At 38.5% G+C, this 23,958-nt stretch overlaps 3 protein-coding genes across 5 annotated transcripts in view; 1 reads left to right on the top strand and 2 right to left on the bottom strand.

The window, feature by feature from the left end:
- Positions 1-2,492, top strand: part of kalrnb (kalirin RhoGEF kinase b) — a 72,859-nt gene extending 70,367 nt beyond the window's left edge. For all 3 annotated transcript variants that reach the window (XM_046858977.1, XM_046858986.1, XM_046858993.1), the window contains one exon: positions 1,049-2,492. In XM_046858977.1, coding sequence (XP_046714933.1) covers positions 1,049-1,267 — 219 coding nt within the window. In that variant the 3' untranslated portion in view covers positions 1,268-2,492. The remainder of the gene's footprint in view (positions 1-1,048) is intronic.
- A 5,214-nt stretch (positions 2,493-7,706) lies between these two features.
- LOC124392236 (sterol 26-hydroxylase, mitochondrial-like) lies at positions 7,707-13,590 on the bottom strand. The gene is given in 7 exon segments (XM_046859018.1): positions 7,707-8,295; positions 8,450-8,475; positions 8,478-8,655; positions 8,966-9,047; positions 10,423-10,589; positions 11,116-11,184; positions 11,727-13,590. Coding segments are annotated over 5 exon segments (558 nt in total). The 5' UTR covers positions 10,578-10,589; positions 11,116-11,184; positions 11,727-13,590; the 3' UTR covers positions 7,707-8,178.
- Positions 13,591-13,723: 133 nt separating this feature from the next.
- si:ch211-113j14.1 (sterol 26-hydroxylase, mitochondrial) lies at positions 13,724-23,204 on the bottom strand. Its single transcript, XM_046859006.1, is given in 10 exon segments — positions 13,724-14,514; positions 14,517-14,541; positions 14,696-14,902; positions 15,402-15,483; positions 16,602-16,768; positions 17,164-17,327; positions 17,541-17,738; positions 18,492-18,691; positions 18,833-19,023; positions 22,835-23,204. Coding segments are annotated over 10 exon segments (1,566 nt in total). The 5' UTR covers positions 23,078-23,204; the 3' UTR covers positions 13,724-14,425.
- Positions 23,205-23,958: the final 754 nt, after the last annotated feature.

Raw genomic sequence — 23,958 nt, 5'->3', positions numbered from 1 at the left:
CCTGTCACTGATGGAGCAGACTGAAGGAGCTGCACTGCTTCATTTTATTTTTAAACCGTCTCAGAGCCTGGCCCAGGCGAATATTCGGCAAACGGGACATGGGTCAAGGTCCCGACTCGTCAAAAGTAGACTATATATATATATATATATATATATATATATATATATATATATATATATATATATATATATTCAGTACATTATTAAATATACTCCAGGAAAATAATTATAATCATAGTAATAATAAAACAGTATAATATACAGGTAAAGTTGTGGCAGCAAGTATACAGTAAATACACCAATCACATATAAAATTATAACCACCTGCCTAATATTGTGTTGGTCCCTTTTTGCAGCTAAAAAAATTCTGACACATCGAGTGTTAACAGCATGAACTTCTTTAGCAATTTGAGCTACAGGAGCTCGTCTGTTGGCTCGGCCCACACAGACCAGTCATTAATGAGCCTCGGCCGCCCACGACCCTGTCGCTGGTTCCTTCCTTGGAGCACTTTTGATAGATTCTGACTACTGCAGACCAGGAAAAGCACACAAGAGCTGCAGTTTTGGAGATGCTCTGACTCAGTCGTCTAGACGTCCTTACGCTCGCCCATTTTTCCTGCATCAACTTTGAGGACAAAATGTTTAATTTCTGCCTAATAAATCCCACCCACTAACAGGAGCCAATTCACCGATCATAAAGTTATAATGTCATAATTTAATGTCTGGTCGGTGTAAGTGGAACATTGTTTGGGCATATATAACTATCTGTATATATAAAGAGAAAACAATTTACAGAGCAATTAATATAAAAGTAAATAAAAAGCTAGTTCTATGTACTAATAAAACACAATGAATTGAACCAGGATGTTCAGTATATTTAAGTTCATAGTTACATGAAGTGTAAACTGTTAAATCAGAAGTAAAAGAGAAGAAATAAATAAATATTAGCTGTAACAATAATATAATAACTGCTAATGTGAACAATTTGTATTGTGTGTGTGTGTGTGTGTGTGTGTGTGTGTGTGTGTGTGTGTGTGATGACCTGCAGGACCTAGACGAGGCGGAGTGTAACGGCTTGTCTTCAGTGATGGTGACGCAGGACTACAACGCAGTGAAGGAGGACGAGATCTGCGTAATCGTGGGCGAGAAGGTGCAAATCCTGGCCACCAATCAGCAGAATATGTGTCTGGTGTATCGACCTGCTAACAGCCAATCACCTGCTGCGGAAGGCTGGGTGCCAGGACACGTGTTGTCCTCGACCCGGTAAAGCCACGCCCCTTTCCCAGGTCCTAAACTCTGGAATTCAAAAAACCTCACAACTCACGAAGCAGCCAGCAGCCAGCATCCAGCGTTTAGTTTTAGAACAGTGGACCTACAACAGGCCGGGACATCGCCGAGGATTCATCAGTCAGAGTCCACCTGTCCCACCTGTCCCACTTGTCCCACCTGTCCTACATCTTACTGCAGTACAGCTATGAACTGGAGATGTACGCTACGTTAGACTTGGATGTGACATCGCTACTGTTAATACGAGTCATAATAGACAAAAAGAGAATTAATAAATTATATTAATAATAATAATAATAATAATAATAAAAGATTGTCTTGTATAGAGAGGAATTTGAAGTGAAATTGTTAGTGCATTAAGTGTGGATGTTTCTGAATGTCAGTGTTCGATGTTCTCTGTTGCTCTGGAATGTACTGTTCTCTTCAAACAGAACTCTCTCTCTCTCTCTCTCTCTCTTTCTTTTGCTCTATCTCTTTTTGTCTATGCCAAGTCATTTGCACACTGTGTACTATTTTTTTTAACGCCCCCTCTCCCCCCCACACCCTTTTTTTATTTTACTCCTTGTTATTATTTGCAGTTCATTTCCAAGGTAAAAAAAAAAAAAAAGAAAAACCATCCTGCACTTTCTTCTTTCCCCAAGTTAACACAAAGATGCCAAGTTGTGCAATACCACAGTAGTCACGATGCTCATCATTGTACCTTTAATGTAACTAAGAATTTTAAATGTATTATTCTGTATCATTTGAAAGTTGTACATAATATTTTTGCCATGATAGAAAACAAACCAGAGGAGACAAAAAAAAGAAAGAAAGAAAGACAAAGGGATAAAAAAAAAAAAAAAAAAAAACAAGACAAAACAAAGCTGCTTAGCCTAAAGGATCGGATAAATAAAGGTAGTCCACACTGCCGCCTCGGTCCGAGATATTATTTTTTACATTTGACATTCTTCGGATTAAGAACCGTTTAGTTCATAGTAGGCTAAAAAAAATAATAAAGTTTACTTAATTAAAGCTCATTAAATCAGTGTTGTTGATAAAAAGCTCTAATGGTCAGTAACCGCTCTCGCAGTTTCGAGTGGCCTCATGATTGCAGCTTCTTCCTGCTGATCTTTATGTGTACATAAAAAAAAAAAAAAAAATCGAGCAGGTATTTCACTTGATAATCTCTGGAATGTGGTTCGTAATAAAGCTGGCAATTTTTTCCATCTTGGACTTTTTGGATTGGTTTATTTGGGTTTCAAAACAAGAGCAGTGGAATAAAAGAGAATGACAGAAATTAAAAGATATTACACTGGTGCTTCATTTTAGACTAGTGCCACAGTGAACTGATGAGATGTCTATTTTGAATATACAGAGAATTAACACATATTTCTTGGTCCAATCAAATGTTTAAAAGCAAAATTACTGTTTCAGAGCTTGTTTTGTATCTTACCCTTAGTGTTCAACCATACATCAAAAAGAGAGATTTTTTATTCAATCCTTTAAAAGCATTTTATAAAAAAAACATTCTGTAATACAGTATATTAGTCTTGTGTTTGTCCAATGCAGTTAAATGTTCACTGGAACGCACACTTTGGAACGTTTCGAGCAACTTGTTAGCATTTGTTCTTCTTTTTTCAGCTTCTCCCAGTAGGGGTCGCCAAAGCGGCTCATCCGTTCTGATTCACGATCCGCATATTTGATTTGTTAGAAATAAACATGGTTGAACACTGCATTGTCTGTGAAAAGCTGAATAAATAGGAGGATCTCAGCTAGGAAACTGTTAATGAATAAAGTAAAACATTCTCTTTTTGCTAAAACTCTTGTCTAAATGAACTTCTGGCGTTTGAGATGAAACGGCATATGAAAACAGAATAAACAGGAATCTAAATCACACCCTCAGTGCATTTAAACATTAAAGGCGATATTTAATTACTTGAAGTTCGATATTTTATTATTTTCTCTTACATACAGGTTATTGCAATAAATAATTATACATTTTAACTTTTTTTTAAACCTTAACACATATCAAACTTGGATACTTACGCTGTCAATAGAAAATAATCAAGACTATAGTATCGTGGTGAAGAAAGGGTCTGTTAGCAGTGTTATTTTTCCATAACAGCACATATGGCACAGTTTGAATTCTCTCAAACCACATTAAATTATCAATGCCATGTTTAAACCTATATATTCTGTTTACTTCTATTTATATGTTACTAAAACATTCATTTAAAAGTCATTCTCCCACCAGCCTCAATTTTTCTTTGAAGTTAAAAAGACAAATAAAAAGTGTAATTTTACAGAGAATCCAGCAAATAGATAGATAGATAGATAGATAGATAGATAGATCGATCGATCGATCCCCACAAGGATGAGTTTGAGAGTTTGATTCCTGGTCGAGCTGGTTGCTGTGTTGGTAAATAAAACTTCTGGACCTTGTCCATTCTGAAAACATTTCAATTCTGTCCTTTCTGTGTTAGATTAAATTCTTGATTTCCTGGTCTTTAATGAAAGATAACCCCACAAAAAAAAAAAAAAAAAGCACTTCTGTGGTAGCTCAGTGGGTTAAGGCTTGTGCCTGAACATGGTCCTTAATATAGTCCACGCTGGTGATAAGGTTTCAAAGCCAGTCCTACATGCCTTCTTTCTTACTGCGCTGGCATGAAACAAAGTATGAACCCTCCAAAAAGCACACATGCTTTTCAGCAGCGGTCGCTCAGTGGTTTAAAGCTTGTGTCTCATCTAAACATGCATCCCAGTCTGATCTCTTCCATGGTTCATCGGATTAAGGCTGGTTCCTCGCTGATGGTAAGGATCAAGGTTTGAATCCTGCTAGTTGTGATGTCGGTTATGTTCCTGCTTCCTCAATCTTTCTTTAGCTTTATATTCTTGTGTTGATGGTTTAAAGGTAGATAGACCTGCTCTAAACAAACTTCCTGGCCTGTCTTCTCTGATGGTCCAGTGGGTTAAATCAGGTGTTGTGCTTTTGGTGGGGTTCAGGGTTCGAATCCTGGTTTCTGCCTGCCAGTCACGATCAGGATTCACTTCCTACATTTTTCTTTAGCGATATATTTTTGTTTTTAATGGGTTGAAAAGAAAGATAGACCTGCTCTAAACAAGCTTCCGAGTCTGTCCTCACCGATGGTTCAATGGGTTAATGTTGGTATCTCGCTGGTGGTGGGGATCATGGTTCGAATCCTGCTATTTACAATGTGGGTTCAACTTGTGCTACTTACATCTGTATTTGCTTCCTACATTTTTCTTTAGCGTTAAATTCTTGTGTTGATGGTTTGAAAAGAAAGATAGATCTGCTCTAATCAAGCGTCCCATCCCGTTTTTTCCTGATGGTTTAGTGGGTTAAGGCTAGTACTTTGCTAATGTTGGTGGTCAGGGTTCAAACCTGGCTTTCTGTCTGCTAGTCATGAGATAGGTTAAATTCCTGATTCCTACATCTTCATATTCTTGTTTTGATGGATTAAAAAGAAAGATAGACCTGCTTTAAACAAGCTTTCCAGCTTGTCCTTCCTGATGGTTCAGTGGGTTAATGCTGGTTCTAATGGTGTGAATCAGCGTTCAAATCCTGCATTGTCCCTGCTAGTCACGATATGGGTTTGCTTCCTAAGTCTGTCTTTAGCATTATATTCTTGCGTTGATGGTTTGAAAGAAAAGATAGACCTGCTCTAATCAAGCCTCCCATCCTGTTTTTTCCTGATAGTTCAGTGGGTTAAGACTGGTTTTTTGCTGTTGGTGGGGTTCAGGGTTCGAATCCTGCTTTCTGTGTTTCTTTTTGGTCTGAATTTCTTGCTTTGAAACATGAAACGAAGGATAAACCCCCAAAAAAAAGAAGGTGAGTTGTGGGACTTGATGGCTTTGTGGTAAAAGCCTTGCCTCTGAGCTCAGAGGTTGCTGGTTCAAATCTGGCTTGTCCCTGCACTAGGTAAGTTGTGTGGAAATTAGTGTGTGGTGAGCAATGGAGTGGGTGATTGTAAACAAAGGCTGTGAAGACCTGCTGGGTTATAGCCTCAGAAAAATGTGAGGGTGATTAGTTTTGCATTTAGGGGAGAAGACAAAGTGTCATTAAATAAATTTTTTGCCAGGAGCCTAAGTTCATAAGTTTTTTGGGTGTTTTTGCTTCATAAGCCCCTGTTTTCAGTGTCTCAGACGCCAGGGGGGCAAACGCCTGAATATTGCCCCCCTGGTTCAGGATATGCCCTCTGAAACCGTCCACAACTGACCTTCCACGCAGCCATTTCTGACACCTTCCTCATTATGGTCACCGGAACCTTCCACACACTTAACTTTGAGCCCTGGCTGGGGTTTGAACCAGCAACCTCTCAACCCAGAGGTAAAGCTCTACCAATTGAGCCACAGGATCTCCTGCAAGAACCTGATTTTTAGGACCTTTTTTGGTTCTTTTATAAAACTTTTTAAACAAATTTAAAGGAAAGCTAAGGGGTAGGAATTGAACCGGGTGAGTCAGAGAGCAGAGGCCGCATTACTAACCACTACACTACCAGAGAGGTGGCAAACAAGCCTTTGCTTAGTGGACTCTTGGTTTTTCTATAGTTAAGCGACCACTGTTTTCTCTTAGATCATGATGGAAGAGGGTCAAAACTTCTCCTTCCTGTTCATTCTCTCAGTAACTCGAAGTCTATGAGAAGTGACTCAGGTACAAGAACCACATCTCCAACACCTGCACCACTGCTATACCATGATTTACCAGCAACCAATTTTAATAATCTTTTATTGTTCTGTTTTTAAAAACTTCTTATAATGTTCAATATGAAACTAGAGATAAGAATCGCTAATGGCATTACTTTCAAAACTCAAAACTTTGTTAGACATGTAAATAAGCAGGAAAGACAGAGACAAAGACAAAGAGACACAGACACAGCTTTAGAAAGAGTGAGAAACAAATAAAGAGACAGCAAGAGAGAGACATATACAGTGAGACAGAGACATTTACTAAAAGAGACACAGAGACAATTAGATAGAAAATAGAGACAAAGATAGCGAGATATAGCCACTTCCTGTTGGAAGTGTTTATCCCGAGCGACTCTTAATGATCTCATTTACTAAATGAGCAGTAGTGAGTTAAGTGCTTGCTCAGGTGCCCAAAACTGGCAGCTTGGAGGTGTTAAACATGTATCATATTTACAGCATGTGATATGTATGTAAGCATATGTACAGTGATTAAATATAAAGGCTATATCAGTGCAGAGACGTGTGGACATCATTAAGAGCCTTTGCTATGTTTCCACACGGACAGTTAATGAGGTGATACCGGAGAAACTGCACCTCTTCAAGTCAAGTCAGGAAGCCTATATATATAAAATTATAGACATTTTACAGATTTAAATGATGTATTGTTTTTATCTGTACGATCAATAAAGACAGTAATTTAAGTTTGTGTCGCCATTATGAGGGAAAAACCCACAAAACGCCACCCAGAGGGTTAATGGTGTAAAACATGGCGGATTTGGTGTTTGATTTGAGACTTGGCGCAGAAATAAAACAAAAGTTTACTGATTAAAAATATTTTTATCTGGAGTTTATTTATTTATTTTATATCTAAGAAAGGACGTCGTGGATAAACGTATTTTTTGCCGAAGGTTTTAATTTTTTATTTAGTTATTTATTTATGTATTTACTTTTCTATAATATACATATATATATATATATATATATATATATATATATATATATATATATATACATACATACATATAAATATATATATTTTAATTCATTTTGTATTAATATATATATATATATGTATGTATGTATGTATGTATATATATATATATATATATATATACATATACATACATACATACATACATACATATAAATATATATATATTAATACAAAATGAATTAAAATGTTGTTACCTAATGAATGTATCCAGGCTGAAGATCCACATATAGAACACAAGCAGAGAAAAGATGATGATGATCAGGAATGTGTCTGTTCTCAGTCATGTTCTCATCACTGACTCCCTCTGTCTCATCCACATTAACCCCAAACTTCTCACTGCCTTCTGCCTGCTGATTCTTATCTCCATAAACTAGTCTACATCTGTGGTGAGTGAGAGACAGGACTTTATACACCAGCGGATTGAAAAAGACACGCAGTAACAGGAAATCGGTTGTTCGGCTGAAATCGGCGCACAGTGAAAATAAAAAAAATATTTCACCAAATCAGTGGATTAAAACTAAAGTAACGAGCCGGTTTTGAAAATGTAAGAAGTAAAAAGTACAGATATTTGTGTAAAAATGTAATGAGTAAAAGTAAAAAGTAATAAATAGTGGAGTAAAATACTGATACCAAAAAATTCTACTTAAGTACAGTAACGAAGTATTTGTACTCCGTTACTTCCCTCCTCTGATATTAATATAAATTTTACACGCACCAGTGTAGTTGTTGCTATAGAAACAATAATGTATGACAATGAGTGCATTAATATAAAATAGTTATTAGATTTGCAGCCTAAAACCAAAAAGTGTTACAATTTCAGCGGTGTACATAGTCTATAATTCTTGACTTTTTCTTGAACATTTGTATTTTGCAAGATAAATATTAAAGATAAGGATAAAGATAATAAGTGGTGCGCTTTAATCAATAATACATAAATGCAGCAAGCAAGAAAATTTGCAGGAATAAAAACAATCTCTCTGTGGCCCTAAAAATCTGAAATGTAAACACATTCATACATTTTAACTTTCAGACATTTTTAACATATTACTGAAATTGGCATAGATCAATCTGACACAGAATCTGACAATTAAACAGAAAAAAAAAACAGATTCTGGGCCACTGCAGTTTCCTATTGCACTTATACAATTTACAAATCTAAAAGCACTTGTGTACTTGTATTTCTCATCCATCTATTTCTCTTGTTGCCACCTTCAGGTTCGGGGGACAAAGTGCAGGTTTATGGGTTTGGAAGGAATGAGGAGAGTCCTAGTTTTGGGGTGGACTGTAGGAGCGCCATTCAAGGGACGCACCTCATAGTGCTGCAACAGCTGGGAGAGAAAAGCGGTATTCAGGGTAGTTCAGGGATCAAACCATAAATCATAAAAGACTTTTGCATATATTGATGTTAGATATTAATCAAACCCAAAGTGACTGAAAGCCCAGACGTCACTCAAACAAGGAATCTAACATGTATAAACTCACCCTAGAAATAGCAAAGTACATCTCAGTTCAGCCACTCGTTTCCCCAAACAAGCCCTGACCCCGACTCCAAATGGGATGGAGCTGTAAGGGTGGTGTTGGGAATACAACGGGCCTCCCCTCAGCCAGCGCTCTGGAATAAAAGCTTCTGCATCTGGAAACTCTGTCTCATCGTGACTCGCAGCATAGTGACACAGATGAAACTGTGTCTGAAAAAAAAGACAAAATTGGCAATGGGTTCATTAAAAGCACGTAGATTAAAACAGACACGTCAAACTCAAGACCCCTGAGCCTCTCCTGGCCCACGGATTAATTATATCTGACCCAAAAGGTAATATATTTCTATCATAACTGGCAATGTTTGTAGAGTCTGTGGACGATGCACACTTTCCCCACTTCATCTCTGAAATGATGCTCTATCTCCCTCTACTGGCTGCTTGAATGCTATGCAAGTACACATTTGTGTGTCTCAACTTTCTTTGTTAAAATTGATCTCTGATCAATTGTATATGGCTTTACCTGCTTTGGGAACCAGTAACCACCTACAACCACCTCATTTTCCACAGCGAGGTGTCCATTACCAGCCACAACAGGATACAATCTGTAAAGACAAAAATGCAACCCGTTAAACAGTCCAGGAATTTGGCAAAAATGTGTCTCTCACTGGTAACCTGACTAACCAAAAAGAGGCAGAAATTTTATAACATCTGTTCAGGACATTTAGCTCATCCTCCTCCACAGAATTCCACGTAACTACAATGAGTCGTTTGGAATCTGAAAAAGTCGGCTTTCTAAGGTGAGCTGAGCCATGAGATTTAATTCACTTGGAGTCCCATGACTGCAATGAGCCTATTGGGAACAGGGTCTTCTTGGAGCTAAAGGACCAAAATCTTTAAACAGATCTGCACAAATGGATCAAGAAATGTTGTCCATGTTTTAATCATCTGCTGCAGTCTTTCTTTCATGCAGTGTACTCTTGTTGATAAACAGCGCCGCCTGGTGGTGATAAATTTACTCTCAACCTCTTTTCGTACCATTTACTCTTTACTTTGCAGAATGCAAAGCGTTGACTGAGCAGTATAACATCCGTTACCGCTGAACTCTGCAGTGTGGTGTGATGAGTGTGGTGAAGAGGATTGTTAATATCACAGCATACATGTAGCCTTTAAGGAATCAGACACGACCCAAAATCATGGTGAAAGCCATCCCTATAAAGTGGAGGCCACATTAGTACCCATGGTTCTGGAATTAAATTTCCAAAACACTAATATAATATATGGACAATAAAATTAATTGTAGTATGCTTGTGGAAATTTGTGCTCATTCAGCCACAAAGGTAAAGTCAGGTGAAGAAGAGGCCTGGGGTGCAGTCACCATTCCAAATTAATAACAAAGGTCTTCAATTTTGTTAAGGACAGAGCTTGATAGCAGGCCAGTCAAGATCTTACGCTCCAACCCAAGTCTTTGCACATATAACCCTGTTACATCAAATGGATAAGTAGCTATTTAAATCCCTTTAATATCTGAGAACGAAAGTACTCCTGCTTTACGCTGGATATATATATAAACACGCAGTCTTTTTTCCTGTCCATATTTTCTTTTACTTCTGCATCCAGTTTGAATCCTGTACATGAATTTTACTTCTGACTTTAATATCTGCAAGTTCTTACCTGGTTTCTGACTACAAGTCATGATAAGGCTCATTAAAGAGGCAGGGCAAGCTTCCTTCAAGGACAGATATAAAGATAATGAACAGGACAATAATGTTTCTCAAGTATGTGGAAAATAACTTGTTTGTCACGTTTCCCTGAGTGTATGCACTTTCCTCTTTTGTTTAGTCTTGTCTAAAATAAGTGCACAAATTAATTGTATTTTGTTTGAATTAATAAATAAATACAAATAAATGCTCCTCCTTGAATTTTGACTCGGACCCTTACGCCCAGGACTCATATGTCCTGAGTAATCCTGCTGTGTACCTGAGTGTCTCCTTGATAACAGCTTTAAGGTACGGCATTCTGCTCAAGTCCTCAGGGCTCAGAAGCTTCCTGTCAGGACACACAGACACCACCTCCTGATAGAGACGATTCTGCACCTCTGGATCACGGGCCAGGTGATACAAAGTCCAGAACATGGTGTTAGATGTCTGAGAGGAAGAGGAGAAAATTCATTTATAGTCATCTTTACAGAATCAAAGAACACGGGATTTGTAATGAGTAAGGAATAAAATGCTCAAGTACACGCTGATATAGGAAAGTATACATAATGAACATTTTTAGTAACAATGTAAGTTAAATTATATTTTTTCCCCTTGTTTTTTGTTCCTCTCTCTTGAGGTTAATAAAAAAAATGTAACCTGAATTGTTACTGAGAATCAACAAAAATGTGTTTTATTCATGATGTAAGAACAGATTTTCATCCCCCTCCCTTTCACTGTTTTGGCCCTGATTCAACTATGTCCATGAAAGAGCTTGAGAATATCATTAGAACTGATAAAAACACACAAGCACAAAAACAAACACACACACACACACACACACACACACACACACACACACACACACTCACACACGCTCACATGTCGACTCCTCCAAGCAGCAGCTCAGTGATGGTAATATAAACCTCTGCCAGGGAGAGTTTGTTACTTGATAACAGGTAAGTAAGGTACATGCCTTCCAGCTTCTCTTCACGCTGCACCTTCTGGTCCATCTGCTTCACCTTCCTGTCAATCAGATTCTGTGCTGAAGCCCAGCACATTCAGGGTGATACATTAAAACAGATTCTGTGTTACTTTGTAGCAGGTTTTAATTCTTGCACATGGGCATTAGGACTGCCAGACAGATCACATCGATATGTGTTTAAAAACACATTCTCTTTTCATAGCCCTCGTCTACTACAGCAGTTTGTATATTTTATTTATGCAGTATACCATTAATTATACAAAATGTCATTGATTATATATTCAAGATGCTTATATCTTCACAAGTGAACAAAATGCCTATGTATTTTGTTAAACTATAAATTGTCAAAACAATGTTGTATTAGATTTAATATAATTTTTTTAAAGCATGGATGTCAACATGTCGTCTGCAAAATACAATACAAATGTTGATTTACACAAAATGCTTCACCTTCCATACTCAAATGCTATTTAAGTTTGATAATGTTAGTAGTAATAATGTTATTAGTAGAACTATTATGATTAGTAGTAATAATAGTGTGTGTGGTATCAGTGCTATCAGTAGCAATAACAGCAGAAGTAGGAGTAGTAGCAGTTTCCAACCTGTAACGCGTGACTTTAATCTGCGTATCCTTTCCAGAAGAGCCAGTACACGGTGGTGGAGAGACTGGGACCGGGCAGCTCCTCCGTGCTCTTTAATTTCTCGTGCACAGTCGCATCAGGTTGCAGGTTCAGGCCCCCTGCTTCTGACTTCAGGCTCCTCACCAACAGCCTCTGTACCGGATCTGCGGCAGTGTGCGGCTGTGAGGCTGAGCGCCCGTAGAGCTCCGCACATTCTCCAACCCGCTATCCTTCGTGACCCCTTTTATACCCTTCACTCGACTCAGGCAGGGTAAAGAGTTGCCACTCTCCTCATTCGGCTCCAGCCGCTTCGCCCTCCTGCCATGTGCGCCGCAGCTCTCCACAATACGGGTGCTGAAGTGGCGCTGTCCGTTCAGCACCCGTCTGGCAGTTGCGTGTGGAGCGTTTGCCTGTTGCTGCGTGCCGTCACAAGATATATACATACACATTCACACACACCTACCTATATATACATATATATATGTATATAGAAAGAGTAACATAACTGTTATAACATCAGAAAGATAAGTAAAAGCTGCACAAGATCACAGCCATTTATAAGATCAGACATATTTACATAAAAACCCAATTCAAATCCTATCCAAATTCATTATTGAGATTTGTTTTTCTGTCTCTGAAGAAAATGACATGTGGCATACATGTACAAGGAGACACGTTAAATAAATAATGTGACTGAATTAGTAAAAAAATGTCTGCATGTAAACAGGGCTAAATCATTTCCTTCCAGAGGAAGCTCAGATCAGATCGGCCAGAACACGGTCACGAAATCACTTCGCTAATCTAACCTCAATCCGATTTCGTAGTTTGTTAAAGGCTAGAGCTCGTTAGGAAAATTCAGGGGTGCTGTTGACGGTTTAAACAAATCTGACACCGAAGAGATTTGCCTAGACCCGGTAATAAAAGCATGCTGCAGTAATGTGTACAAGTATTTCATGGATTAATAAAGCAAGCAAAAACATACACGTCTCAAGATGTCTGGGATTATGCTGTCAGTTTCAACATGGTCAAGTACTGCTGGGGGTTATTGAGAACTGAAGTTTGTGTCGGGCGTTCTGAGGTCAGCCTCAATCATGAATAGACTTTCATAAACTTTTTTCTTCATATCGCAAATCACTTGAAAGTTGTACATAATATTTTTGCTATGATAGAAAACAAACCAGAGGAGACAAAAAAAAGAAATAAGGAAAAAAACAAGACAAAAAAGAGCTGCTTAGCCTAAAGGATCAGATAAATAAAGGTAGTCCGAAATAATATTTTTTACATTTGAAATTCTTCGGATTGAGAACCATTCAGACCGAAATAAAAAATATATTACACTGCGGCTTCATTTTTGACAAATGGTTGGTTTGCCACAGTGAACTGATGAGATGTCTATTTTGAATATACAGATAATTAACGCCCTTCAAATGCTCTTAAAAGCAAAATTACTGTTTCGGAGCTTGTTTTGTATCCCTCCCTTAGTGTTCAACCATACAGCAAAAATAGAGAGTCAATGCTTTAAAAGCATTTGATTGAAAAAATAAACATTCTGTAATACAGTATATTAGTCTTGTGTTTGTCCAATGCAGTTAAATGCTCACTGGAACGCACACGTTAAAACGTTTCGAGCAGCTTGTTAGTACCTTCTTCTTCTTTCGGCTTCTCCCAGTAGGGGTCGCCAAAGCGGCTCATAAGATTCATGATCCGCATTTTTGATTTGTTAGCACTAAACATGGTTAAACACTGCATTGTCTTTGAATAGTTAAATAAATAGCAGAATCTCAGCTAGGAAAGTGTTAATAAATAAGGTCAAACATTCTCTTTTTCCTACAACTCTTGTCTAAATGAACTTCTTTCGTTTGAGATGAAACATTTTTGGCATATGAAAACAGAATAAACAGGAATCTAAAACACACCCTCACACCTCCACTGCAGTGCATTTAAACATTAAAGGCAATATTTAATTACTTGAAGTCCGATATTTTATTATTTTCTCTTACATACAGGTTATTGCAATGAATAATTATAATTTTAACTGTTTTTTAAACCATAACACATATCAAACTTGGATACTTATGCTGTCAATAGAAAATAATCAAGACTATATATATATATATATATATATATATATATATATATATATATATATATATATATATATATATATATATATATACACACATTTTACAAGCACCAGTGTAGTTGTTGCTATAAAAACAATGATGTATTACAATGGGTGCTTTAATATAAAATAGTTATTAGATTTGCCTAAAACCAGAAAGTGTTTCAATTTCAGAGCAGTGTCTATAGTTCTTGACCTTGAAAAGAGTAAAGATAAGGATAAAGATGATAAGTAGTGCGCTTTAAGCAATAATACATAAATGCTGCGAGCAAGAAAATTAGCAGGAATAAAAACAATCTCTCTGTTTTAGAGACTCGATATACAAATGTGGCCCTTAAAATCGTATCAAATTTATAGAAATTTAAACACATTTTAATATATTTAATATATTACTGAAATTTGTATAGATCGATTTGACAGAGAATTTAACAATTAAACAGAATGATTCTGTTCTGGGCCACTGCAGTTTCCTATTGCACTTATACAATTTACAAATCTAAAAGCACTTGTGTACTTCTATTTCTTATTCCCCTATTTTTCTTGTTGAACAGCGCCACCTTCAGGTTCTGGGGACAAAGTGCAGGTTTATGGGTTTGGAAGGAATGAGGAGAGTCCTAGTTTTGGGGTGGACTGTAGGAGCTCCATCAAGGGACGCACCTCATAGTGCTGCAACAGCTGGGAGAGAAAAGCGGTATTCAGGGTAGTTCAGGGATCAAACCATAAATCATAAAAGACTTTTGCATATATTGATTTGAGATATTAATCAAACCCATAGTGACTGAAAGCTCAGACATCACTCAAACAAGGAATCTAACATGTATAAACTCACCCTAGAAATAGCAAAGTACATCTCCAGTTCAGCCACTCGTTTCCCCAAACAAGCCCTGACCCCGACTCCAAATGGGATGGAGCTGTAAGGGTGGTGTTGGGAATGCAATGGGCCTCCCCTCAGCCAGCGCTCTGGAATAAAAGCTTCTGCATCTGGAAATTCTGTCTCATCGTGACTCGCAGCATAGTGACACAGATGAAACTGTGTCTGAAAAAAAAAGACAAAATTGGCAATGGGTTCATTGCTGGCAATGTTTTTATCATAACTGGCAATGTTTGTGGAGTCTGTGGGCGATGCATCCCTGAAATCATCCCTGAAATGGTGCCCTATATCTATCTTCTGGCTGCTTGAAAGCTCTGCAAATTTGGAAGTACACATCTATGTGCTCAACTTTCTCTGTTATGAACAACTAACAAAAGCATGCTGAAAGTTGCCACTGAACCTAACCTTCAAACATTAAAGAATTGACAACCAAGAAACAACACTGAGCATCTTGCTCAGGCAAAATGTGCACAAGAGCAAAATGTACTGCTTTTACTTACCGCTTTATTTTCACACTTTATTCTGTATCCTGTCTGTCTTGGTTTTCATTAAATGCTGACACTGTGTGACCATCTATTTAGACCCAGTATTTAATTTTGGCCCCTCTAGGGCTGGTTTTGACACCACTGCTTTAAAGAATGTTATACATTGTATATGGCTTTACCTGCTTTGGGAACCAGTAACCACCTACAACAACCTCATTTTCCGCAGTGAGGCGTCCATTACCAGACACAACAGGATACAATCTGTATAGACAGAAATACAAACCGTTAAACAGTCCAGGAATTTGGCAAAAATTGTCTCTCACTGATGACCTGACTGACAAAAAAAAATACAGAAATCATATAACATCTGGTCAGGACATTTAGCTCAGCCTCAGTGAAGAAAGCCAGAATTCCAGCTATGGAAACATAATCTGGACTCATGAATGAAACTTGGATTCCCAGATGGATTTCCAAAATGCGGGAGAAGACCAAAAGTGAAAACTGGTAAAAGAGGGTATTGATCTGGGACTTTTCCCAGTGTGGTGTGATGAGTGTGGTGAACAGGTTTGTTAATATCACAGCATTCATAAGGAATCACACACAACCCAAAATCATGGTGAAAGTCATCCCTGTAAAGTGGAGGCCACATTAATAGGGTATGGTTTTGAAATGAAATTTCCAAAACACTAATATAATATATGAAATATAAAATGAATGCATATATTGTAGGCCCCATTTCCATTTCTAATGACCTCCACTCTTCTGAGAAGATTTTGGAGTATGCTTGTTGAGATTTGTGCTCATTCAGCCACAAAGGTAAAGTCAGGTGAAGAGGAGGCCTGGGGTGCAGTCACCATTCCAATTTATAACAAAAGTCTTCAAATTCCTTCCTGAAACACATTCATTAAATACAGAATGAAATATTTGTGATGAGTTGAGTAATTCTGGTGCTGATTTGTGGGTTGGTGATGTATTCCCGTTTTGACTGTGAGAAGTGCGTTATCCTGCTGTCATAGTCGAGCGCTGCTGTTACTAAATGTTCTACAGAATGAAAGAATTTCAGATATTTCTCTCATGCTGCAAGTTATTCAGGGAAGAAGCTTTCTGGTACAGCTTTATCTAAGAACGAAAGTACTCCTGCTTCACGCTTAAATATATAAACACGCAGTACTTCTTTTTCTCGTACATATTTTCTTTTACTTCTGCATCCAGTTTGAATCCTGTACATGAATTTTATCACTGACTTCAATATCTGCCTGTCTAACACTTTTGTTTGAATAAATAAATAAAAATAAATTGTCCTCCTTGAACTTTTATTTAAACCAATTAATTATCCTTATGCCCAGGACTCATATGTCCTGAGTAATCCTGCTGTGTACCTGAGTGTCTCCTTGATAACAGCTTTAAGGTACGGCATTCTGCTCAAGTCCTCAGTGCTCAGATGCTTCCTGTCAGGACACACAGACACCACCTCCTGATAGAGACGATTCTGCACCTCTGGATCACGGGCCAGGTGATACAAAGTCCAGGACATGGTGTTAGATGTCTGAGAGAAAGAGGAGAGAATTCATTCATCTTTACAAAATCCAAGCGCACAGGATTTGTAATGAGTAAGGAATGAAATGCTCGAGCACACGCTCATATGGGAAAATATACATAATGAACATTTTTAGTAACAATGTAAGTTAAATTATAGTTTTTTCCACTTGTTTTTTGTTCCTCCCTCTTGAGGTTAATAAGAAATTAAACCTGAAATGTTACTGAGAATCAACAAAATGTGAAGTGTTTTATCCATGATGTAAGAACAGGTTTTCATCCCCCACCCTTTCACTGTTTTGGCCCTGATTCAACTATGTGCAGAACTGATAAAAACACACAAGCCCAAAAACAGGCACAAGCACACATGCGCGCACACACACACACATACACACACACACTCACCGTGTCGACTCCTCCAAGCAGCAGCTCAGTGATGGTAATATAAACCTCTGCCAGGGAGAGTTTGTTACTTGATAACAGGTAAGTAAGGTACATGCCTTCCAGCTCCTCTCCACGCTGCACCTTCTGGTCCATCTGCTTCACCTTCCTGTCAATCAAATTCTGTGCTGAAGCCCAGCACATTCAGGGTGATACATTAAAACAGATTCTGTGTTACTTCGTAGCAGGTTTTAATTCTTGCACATGGGATTAAGCCATTGCTTCTAACCAGCAATAGAACTGCCAGACAGATCACATCGAGATGTGTTTAAAACCTACAAAAACAAACAAAAAGACCCCGTCTTTCTCTCTTCCCAGAGACATCATGTCATGCAGCATACCTACATCGTAGAGATCATCCCAGGCCTGGATGAACCTTTTCCAGAAAGGGAATATATTCCGAGTCCACTGAGGGAAAAACAGAACAGTCTCGGACAAAGTTAGCATGTCATTAGCTGCCTTGATGAAGCGGAGGGTTTCTGTCGGAATTTCCTCCTGCAGGCAACCCAAGCGTGTTTCGAACAGGATGGAGGAAATCCCTGAAAAAACAGAGATGCACTATGACTACACAGAGAGTTATATGTTATTCCATAACTATTGCCAACTTTTAACAAAAAATATTGGGTCACCTAGTCATCAGTACAGTATGTGATTTTTGAGCATTGCATTCTACATTTAGTCCCAATTTGCTCTTATTGTTCCCTCCAGTCTTCCGGGAAGATGTTCCACTAGATTTGGGAGTGTGCTTATGGATATTTGTGTTCATCAGCCATAAGGGTATTAAGAAAGGCAGACATTAATGTAGGTGTGGGTGCAGCCAGCCATCCAATTCATCCCCCAAGGTGTTCAGTAGGGATGAGATCAGAGCTCTATAGAAGACCACTGAAGATATTTCTCTCCAAAGCATGTAAACCCGATCTTCAAGGAGCTCACTTTGTGCACAGGGGCATTGCCATGCTGGAGCAGGTTTGGGTTTCCAAGTTCAAGTGAATGCAAAATGTTATTATAGAGTATCTAAAGACGTCCTGTACAATTGAATGCCTCCAGCTTTGTGGTAACAGTTTGGAAAAGAATCACATATAGCAGGAAAGATCAGGTGACCCAATACTTTTGGAAATATAGTGTATAATAATATGTGAATGTAAGATTTTTATTATAGATATTACACAACACATTATACTATAGAAACTTTAAAGTACAATAATATTGTCATCAAACTGTATACTGAATTTAAAGGTTCCGAGGTTTGATCACATTGAAAATAATAACGGTTGACTGACTCCAGTTCTGACCTTCAAAGCCGAACTTATACAGTTCTGAGGCGAGGTCGAACACGGTGCTCTTGTCCGGGCTGCGCAAACGCAATTGCTCCACTCTCAGCAGCAGATCCGACACCACGTCGTGAATGATTGGAGCGTATGCGAACGCTTCCTTCAACTTTAGCATTTTTGGATTCAGAGCTTTGCGCATTCTGTGCCACTCCTCACCTGTCCTGTTAGGATCAGAAAGTGTGCACTGAGAACAACAATCAAGAAAACAATTGAAGATCAAACAAGATCATGACTTCTGATCAGATCAAATGATTGATAATCATATGATTATGAATCAGTGCTGAGTGCTGAACGAGACCCACCCAACATGGAGCCCGTTAGCCTGACCCCTCATCTCCCGGTACTCTTTCCAGTGAGGAAGGTCAGTGCGCACTGGGTACCGTCCCTCCTGACGGATCACCTGTGAGATGAGCTCGGCTGACGCCACGTTCACAATGTCAAATGGCCCAAACACTGAGCGCCAGATGGGCCCGTACAGGCGCTTGTGCTCCACCTGTGATTTGGGACACAACATGAAGATTATGGACCTTCAAAGAATTAGATGGTGACCGCGCAAACATCCCGAACCATCTAGAGATGTACCAGCGCCATTTGGATCCCACTTCATGTACAGTTTGGACATTAGACCTCTTTGAGTGTTTAAAGGCGCTGGCATAGAGGAGTTGGTGTTGGATCTATGATGATCTCAAAAGTTGAGCTGTTTTATGAGTTGCATAATAGCTCCTGTTTCCAAACATAAATTGGCTGTATAAGACTGTAGAAAGGAAATTACTCATAATCCCAGACTTTGGTTCTTATGTTAGTTCTCACTCTCCAGTGTTCTGTATTGTTTTAGGATTTATAATCACACTCTTGATATTGCCCAAATAAGGACGAGTTCCCCTTTTTGAGTCTGGTTCCTCTAAAGATTTCTTCCTAATTCTTAAATTTATAAAAGCTGTTTTGAAACAATGTCTATTGTGAAAAGTGCTTTAGAAATAAACCTCAACTCAACAATCACTCGAGTGTGATTCCTTTTTCTGTGCTTTATACCTTTTGCTGTACTTTACAGCACAGTGAAATTCTTTCTTTGCATATCTCAGCAACGTCCCTTAGTATCATTCCTCGCTGAAATTAAGAAGAAGAACCAGTTGTACCTGTCAGGATCTAAATTAGCACCATGTGAATTAGTTTTTATCCTGTAGCTGCTTGTATCATGTTCAATTCTTTATGGGTGCAGAGAGAAACTGTTCTACATTTTGCCATTAGAAAAAAATTATACAATTTTTGGGGTTTTTTTTCCTTAAAGGATCTGTTATTTTAATTTTAACACCATTCTGTGCAAACTTTCGAGTCTCCTGTGCGTGAAATTTATTTTAAGATATACCTTTATTCGTCCCACAGTGGGGAAATTTCTTTTCTTTTCCAGGAGATCAGCAGTTTATAAAAGACATCTGTGCCAGGGTGACAATGATTTTTTTAGTTAGTAGGAGTTACATTGTTAGTAGTAATACATCTGTAATTACTGTACTAATAGTAGTACTAATTGTAGTAATATTGATGTTAGTAGTAGTAAGAGTGTTTGAATTTTTAATGGTGTTAGTAGTTAGTAATACTGATCATGTAAGTAATAGCAATGTTTTAGTAGTAACAATATTAGTAGTTAGTAGTAATAATAGTTTTAGTAGTAGAAGTAACAGTGTCAGTAGTAGTATTAGTAGTGTTAGTAGTAGTAACAGTATTACAGTAGGAATAACAGTGTTAGTAGTATTAACAATAGTTTTAGTAGTAGTAGTAGCAGTACCAGTGTTATTAGTGGTATTAGTATTGTTAGTAGTAGTAATAATAGTTTTAGTAGTAGTAATAGTAGTAGTAGTAGTAGTACCAGTGTTATTAGTGGTATTAGTATTATTATTAGTAGTAATAATTGTTTTAGTAGTAGTAGTAGTAGTAGTACCAGTGGTATTAGTAGTGTTAGTAGTGGTATTAATGGTTTTAGTAGTGGTGGTGGTAGTGGTAGTGGTGGTGGTACCAGTGGTGTTAGTGGTGTTGGTAGTGGTATTAATGGTTTTAGTAGTGGTGGTAGTGGTGGTAGTAGTGGTAGTGGTGGTGCCAGTGGTATTAGTGGTGTTGGTGGTGGTGTTAATGGTTTTAGTGGTAGTGGTAGTGGTGGTGGTAGTGGTAGTGGTGGTGGTACCAGTGGTGTTAGTGGTGTTGGTGGTGGTGTTAATGGTTTTAGTGGTAGTAGTGGTGGTGGTAGTGGTGGTGCCAGTGTTATTAGTGGTATTAGTGGTGTTGGTGGTGGTGTTAATGGTTTTAGTGGTAGTGGTAGTAGTGGTGGTGGTAGTGGTGGTGCCAGTGGTATTAGTGGTGTTAGTAGTGGTAATAATGGTTTTAGTAGTAGTAGCAGTAGTAGTAGTACCAGTGTTATTAGTGGTATTAGTATTGTTAGTAGTGGTAATAATGGTTTTAGTGGTAGTGGTAGTGGTGGTGCCAGTGGTATTAGTGGTGTTAGTAGTAGTATTAATGGTTTTAGTAGCAGTAGTAGTAGTAGTGGTAGTGGTACCAGTGGTGTTAGTGGTGTTAGTAGTGGTATTAGTATTGTTAGTAGTAATAATGGTTTTAGTAGTAGCAGTGGTAGTGGTGGTGGTGGTACCAGTGGTGTTAGTGGTGTTGGTAGTGGTATTAGTATTGTTAGTAGTAGTAATAATGGTTTTAGTGGTAGTAGTGGTGGTAGTAGTGGTAGTGGTAGTAGTGGTACCAGTGTTATTAGTGATATTAGTATTGTTAGTAGTAGTAATAATAGTTTTAGTAGTAGTAGTAGTAGTACCAGTGGTATTAGTAGTGTTAGTAGTAGTATTAATAGTTTTAGTAGTAGTAGTAGTAATAGTATCAGTACCAGTGTTATTAGTGGTATTAGTAGTGTTAGTAGTAGTAATAATAGTTTTAGTTTTAGTAGTAGTAGTGGTATTACCAGTGTTAGTAGTGGTATTAGTAGTGTTAGTAGTAGTAATAATAGTTTTAGTAGTAGTAATAGTAGTACCAGTGTTAGTAGTAGTAATATAGTTTTGTAGTGGTAGAACAGTGTTAGTAGAAGTGATAATCGTTTTAGTAATAGTAGTAACTAAATTGATAAATAGTAAACTAATTGATAAAATCGATAATAATCTAAATATGCACACCAATGCATATTTTTTCTTTTTTTTAATCAAGCCTGTTATCTTGCTTTGTTTCTCCCTTCCATTCTCTTTTCATAGCCTTCGTCTTCTACCAAGCCGTGGCGACTGTGGCAAGAAAAAACTCCCTTAGATATAATGAGGAAGAAACCTTGAGAGGAACCAGACTCAAAAGGGGAACCCATCCTCATTTGGGTGACATCAAGAGTTTGATCACAAATCTTTCAACAGTAAAGAACGCTGGAGAGTGAGAACTAACATGAGCACTGGAGTGTAAGATTATAAGTAATGATCTTTCTACAGTCTTACACAGTCTTTATGGTTATAAAACTAGGAGCTACTGAGCTCAACATTTGTGATCATCACAGATCCAGCATCAGCTTCTCCATGCCAGAGCCTTTAACACTCCAGGAGGTCCAATGTCAAAACCACACATGTTGTGGGATCCAATTGGCACTGGTACGTCTCTAGATGGTTCGGGATGTTTGCGAGTTCGGCATCTACTTCTTCAAAGCTGACTCGTGTGTTTCATTGAGACTTCCCCAAGTACTTGCAGGAGAGCAGAGATTGAGAGGAAAGGCTGTATTCAGGGAATCTGTCCAGGCGACAGAGGATAGAGATAATTCCTTACAATTATATTTAATATTGAAATACAAATATTGATTTACACAAATTGCTTCACCTTGCATACTCAAATGCTATTTTTTGTTTGTTTGTTTGTTGTTTTAGCCAGCATGAGGGTTGTTTAAGGGAAAATCCCACATGCACTCCTCAACAAGCAGCCACTATAAGCGTTAAAATATAATAATGAAAGAAAGTTGCTACTCGGTATGTAGCGTTTGCTTTGAATGAGGGTTTTATATAGTTATAATAAGCAAAACATCTGATAAAAAATATATCCAATTCATTGGGAGGGGGAGGGGGGTGTCGTCCGATTAATAAATTATCAAAATAATTGTTAGTTGCAGCTCTAGTAGTGATGTTCTTAGTAGTAGTATTAGTTTTGTAAGTGTTACCAGTAAGTAGTAATAACAGTGTTAGTAGTAGTAATAATGTTATTAGTGGAACTATTATGATTAGTAGTAATAATATTGTTTGTGGTAATCAGTAGCAATAACAGCAGAAGTAGGATTAGTAGCAGTTTCCAACCTGTAACGCGTGACTTTTATCTGCGTATCCTTTCCCGAAGAGCCAGTACACGGTGGTGGAGAGACTGGGACCGGGCAGCTCCTCCATGCTCTTGAACTTCTCGTGCACATTTGCGTCAGGTTGCAGGTTCAGGCCCCCTGCTTGTGATTTCAGGCTCCTCACCACCAGCCCCTGTACCGCGGCGGATCTGCGGCAGTGTGCGGCTGTGAGGCTGAGCGCCCGTAGAGCTCCGCACGTGCTCATGGTGAACGCAGACAAGCGTCTCACGAGCTGCGCTAATTACAGAAAAATGCAACAATACCAAAAAAAAAGGCTCGCGCAAACCCTTTGGAGAAGGCTTGGGAACCAACGTTTGCGCACATGCGCACATCAGATATCTAGTTCTGCCGGAGGCGTTTTACATATGAATAGAGTTAGGGGTGGGCAGTCGTGGTCAGCAAGGCGTTCTCTGCTTTCTTAAACACTTATAAGAATGGAATCTGCCTTGAGACCCTCAGAATCATTTAAATCTATTGTATTCTCCTAGATCTTGTTTTCATGTTTTTGCATTTGCAAAAGTTCTTGACAGCTCATTCCCTAGTTTATATATTGAAGAATGGATTTAACATCATTTCAAAACATGTTTGAGGACAGTGTGAAGTGTGCAGTAGGAACAACTGACTGGTTCAAGGTGGAGGTTGGACTCCATCAAAGATCGGCTCTGAGCCCTTTCCCGTTCGCACTGCTGATGGACGGACGAGGTCAGACAGGAGTCTCTGTATAGAGAGAGAGAGAGAGAGAGAGAGAGAGAGAGAGAGAGAGAGAGAAAGATAGAACTGATGTTTGTGGATGATATTGTGATTTGTGGTGAGAGTAGGGAGCAGGTTAAGAAGAGCCTGGAGAGGTAGAGGTAGTAAGACAGAGTACATGTGTGTGAATGAGAGGGAGGGCAGTGGAGGGGTGCGGTTGCAGGAAGAAGAGGTGGAGAAGGTGGAGGAGTTCAGGTACCTGGGGTCAACAGTGCAAAGTAATGGAGAGAGTGTTGGAGAAGTGAAGAAAAGAGTGCAGGCAGGGTGGAGTGGGTGGAGAAGAGTGATAGCAGGAGTGATTTGTGATAGAAGAGTATCTGTGAGAGTGAAAGGGAA

This window comes from Silurus meridionalis, chromosome 1, assembly GCF_014805685.1.
Source record: "Silurus meridionalis isolate SWU-2019-XX chromosome 1, ASM1480568v1, whole genome shotgun sequence".
NCBI classification, from domain to species: domain Eukaryota; kingdom Metazoa; phylum Chordata; class Actinopteri; order Siluriformes; family Siluridae; genus Silurus; species Silurus meridionalis.
The sequence above is the reverse complement of the archived record's forward strand: the minus strand, read 5'-3'. Positions and strand labels throughout refer to the sequence as shown.